A 4,127-nucleotide genomic window follows, 5' to 3' on the forward strand; every position below is an offset into this window, starting at 1 on the left:
AAAGATTTGTTACAAAACGTGGGGGAAGGATGAAGGTTAAGCATTTGTCATGAAATTTAGTTCAGAATATCAGAATACTAAAAAATATTACAAAACAAAAAAGAACAATGCTGTTCAACTCTGTTATTACACCAAAGGTTGTAAACTAGCGCTGTCAAATGATTAATCGCGATTAATCACATCCAAAATAAAAGTGTTTGTTTACATAATATATGTATGTGTACTGTGTATATTTATTATGTATATATAAATACACATACACATACAGTATATATTTTGAAAATATTTACATTTATATATTTATATTCTTATATTTTATATTATATATAAATATATTTAACATATAAACATAACATTTTTCTTATATGTATATATGCATGTGTTTGTATTTATATATACATAATAAATATACACAGTATACACACACATATATTATGTAAACAAAAACTTTTATTTTGGATGCGATTAATCGCGATTAATCGTTTGACAGCACTATTGTAAACATAATAAAAGTAAATATTAGTGAAATACAATGAACACAGGTGGAATAAGTTTTACCTGAACCGAATATCTGCGTTGTTGTTGTTAGGAGCTTTCCATAGAGACACAATAGTTGATTTGTTAACACTTGAAGTGTGACTGACAGCTGAGCCCTGAAAGATAAAGAATGCTGGTTCACATCAGTGTGTACAATACTGTCTGCATTTCCAAATGTTGCTATATATAAATATGTATCCAGACGCTTCAGCAGAGATAAATAAAGTAATGCAAAGCAAAACTTCTTTCTTGAAAGAAGTTTCCCAAAATCATAAAGGTTTGGACGACATTACGGTAAGCAAATGATGACAGAATATTCATTTTTAAATAAACATCTTACCGCTGTTCCACAGTTGAGTAATTGAGCATCGCTTCCCGTGACTGTGAAAGTACCCATTGGACCCGTCTCATCCCAGGCCTGAAGAAGAAAGCCCCCGAACCCAGTCTCATTTGCTTGCAATGTCACTGCCAACCAAAATCATAAAGGTTTGGACGACATTACAGTAAGCAAATGATGACAGAATATTCATTTTTAAATAAACATCTTACCGCTGTTCCACAGTTGAGTAATTGAGCATCGCTTCCCGTGACTGTGAAAGTTCCCATTGGACCCGTCTCATCCCAGGCCTGAAGAAGAAAGCCCCCGAACCCAGTCTCATTTGCTTGCAATGTCACTGCCAAAGAATAAAACAGTGATGTGAACTTTGAACTGTGGACTTGGGAGAAACTGATTCATACATTCACTAAAAATCACAAGACAGCAGCTGCTTAAAAGCCATTGCCAGAATGGCTCTAGTATCATGTGTTTGCAGACGCCACTTTTTTTTATATTTTGTATGAAATTCAATTTATATATTTTTACAGGTCCTGTCACAAACCTGTGATCACCTGACCCTCTGTGTAGTTTGAGACATCTGTGGTGACTCTATATGGAGGTTCTAATATAGAGGCAGGATTATTTCTATGATTAGGAGTCATAGATGTGCATGCCGGAGTCACCTCTCCATTGCTGTATGCAGTTACAGCATGAAGATTCAGTCCCAAAACCAGGATGAGAAACTGTATATTCATCTAAAACCGGATAAATCAAAAAGATTTCAATTTTAATGGCATATTGACAACAATTATAAATAATAACATTGACAATTATTGACATTTGAATGTAAACAAAAAAAATTAAGTGCACTATTTTGGTTCCAGTTAATGTTTTAACCATGCAAGAGTTACTAACCTTCACAAAATCAAACAGCGATATTGAGTTGCTTTCCAGAAAATATTAGTACAGCTGATGTGTGTCAGGAATAAGAGGGTTTTATGTGAGCTTGATACCAGGAAGGTAAACAATGAGCAGACAGAAAAACATCCTTATTGATAGGGGAAAATCATAAAGTAAAGGGATTGGATATGTGAAGTATAAGCAAGGGAAAATGGCGAATTATGAAGAAATAAATAAAGGTGGTTATTTGAATTATGAGGAAATAAAACCTACATGTAACTCTTTCAAGTCTGTTGTGCTTCTTAGATGTGTAATAATGGATGAATGGAGTTCAGTGCTCACATAAAACTAACAGAGATCACATGAATGTGCATTCTGGTGTTATAGATTATATTCCATTTACATGCGAGTAAATTTTATTGGACAAAATTCTTGCGATAAGAAGTCTGATTCATCATGTGTAAATGGGTTGCCAGGTTCCTTGGCCTACTTTTAGTCATTTAACTAAAAATCAGACAGGCCTACAGTATATTAGCTTTGTAAAACCCTTTATAGAACCATGTGTTTATACTGTATATAGTGTATATAGCACATAATTTAGCAGTTCAATTTTCAGCAGTTTTAAGCTGCATTTTTTCAAATAAAGCTTTAAGAAGTATATCATAACAACAAGCTCCAAAGTTGAACAGCATGGCAAATTTATTTTACATTTTATTTAATGTGAATTATTGAAAAATATAGGCCTACTCGATTTTTAAAATAAAATCTATGTATTTATTATTACAGTCCATTTTTATAGCCCTGTGTCAGGACATGGACTACAGTTTGCATGTTCTAAAAGATATTAAGCATATAATCTTGTGGCTTTCAGGACAATTTCTAAGATGAATGTTAGGATATATTTAGTGAACATGAAATATTGACGTGTTTGAAATATAAATCAAATAAAGCTTTGCTAGGAAATCCTAACACTTGCTGAATGAGAGTAAATGCACCAATCACAATACATGAAAAACCTGAAAACTAGAACACAATATAAAGTTGGGACACATGCTACGCATTCACAGTCACAAATAAGAGTTTTTACACCCACTTGAAAATCAATCAGTCTGTATTTATGGGATAGACATTTCCTTTGTCAAGAAAGAGCCTTCAAACTACTTCACAGTCCCACTGCTGCTTCTGGAGGAGCAAACATCTCACTCTTACACAGTAAGTTTACTTTGCTGTCTTTGAATGAGAATCTAACTGCTGAAGAACACTCAGTAATTTAAGAAAAAAAATTACAATAGAAGAAGAAAGGGTTCATTTGTAAACATTTTATTGGTTACACGGCTTCATAATTGATGGCTACAAAAACATGCATGTAAACGAACAAATTTATTTTATATTTTGCTTAATTATCTTTAAGTTCTCAGATCTCAAACTCTGTTTACCATTTCATGCTGTTTGATCAATCAATCAATCAATCAATCAATCAATTCAGATAAATAAGCACGTGTTGTTGTTTTTTAGATGCACGTTGAAATTCTCCTGCTGTTGTGCGTTTGTTGCGTGAGGAGGGTCACAGCTTACCCCGATGGGCAAGTGGAGGATTCCTGTCAAAGCATGAACCCCAACCACACTGATTTTAAGTCCCAAATAAGCAGCTCTCTTTACAAAGTCTCTGTGAACAGCACCACATTCACACCAGGACAAACCATCACTGGTGAGGGCAGTTTCTAACTGCTGCTGCTTCTTTATGGGTTTTTAGATATTAGGCTTTTAATTACAGTTTATTGGTAATCCATTGTTAAAGGAATAGTTAACCCAAAAATGTAAAGTTTCTGAAAATTGACTCACCCTCAGGCCATCCAAGATGTATATGAGTTTGCATCAACAAGGGGTCCTCTGCAGTGAATGGATGCTGTCAGAATGAGAGTTCAACCAGCTGGGAAAAACTACACAATCCACAACATGAATCCAGTCCATCAATTAACATCTTGTGAATTCAAAAGCTGGATGTTTGTAATAAACAAATGGATCATTAAGGCATCTAAAATATAATATTGCTTTCTCCAGTAAAAGTGATCTCATCTGAATCAGGAGAGAAATACACACAGATCAAGCACTGTTTACAAGCAAAAACAGTCGAAAACAGTTCCAAACAAATATATTGGTGGATTTTGATAAGAGTGGACAACATTGGATGGACCTTTTCAGTGGAGGAAGCGTTATTATTAAGGAGTGGTATTTTGGCCAGAAATGACAGTTATGTCAGGACCACTATCATCAAAGATGATTGACAATTAGCATACAGTTTGGATTGGCGGTATGGTTCTGTTCTGGGCAAGAACTCCCTGCGCATCCATGCAGCCTAGCATGGATGAGAGCA

The 4,127-nt window shown here is 34.5% G+C and overlaps 1 protein-coding gene across 1 annotated transcript; it reads right to left on the reverse strand.

Moving 5' to 3' along the window:
* Positions 1–554: 554 nt before the first annotated feature.
* Positions 555–1,608, reverse strand: LOC107693700 (putative ferric-chelate reductase 1). Its single transcript, XM_074187035.1, is given in 4 exon segments — positions 555–653; positions 1,087–1,164; positions 1,416–1,419; positions 1,421–1,608. Coding segments are annotated over 4 exon segments (369 nt in total).
* Positions 1,609–4,127: the final 2,519 nt, after the last annotated feature.

Source organism: Sinocyclocheilus anshuiensis, unplaced genomic scaffold (assembly GCF_001515605.1).
Source record: "Sinocyclocheilus anshuiensis isolate Anshui unplaced genomic scaffold, SAMN03320099.WGS_v1.1 scaffold1472, whole genome shotgun sequence".
NCBI classification, from domain to species: domain Eukaryota; kingdom Metazoa; phylum Chordata; class Actinopteri; order Cypriniformes; family Cyprinidae; genus Sinocyclocheilus; species Sinocyclocheilus anshuiensis.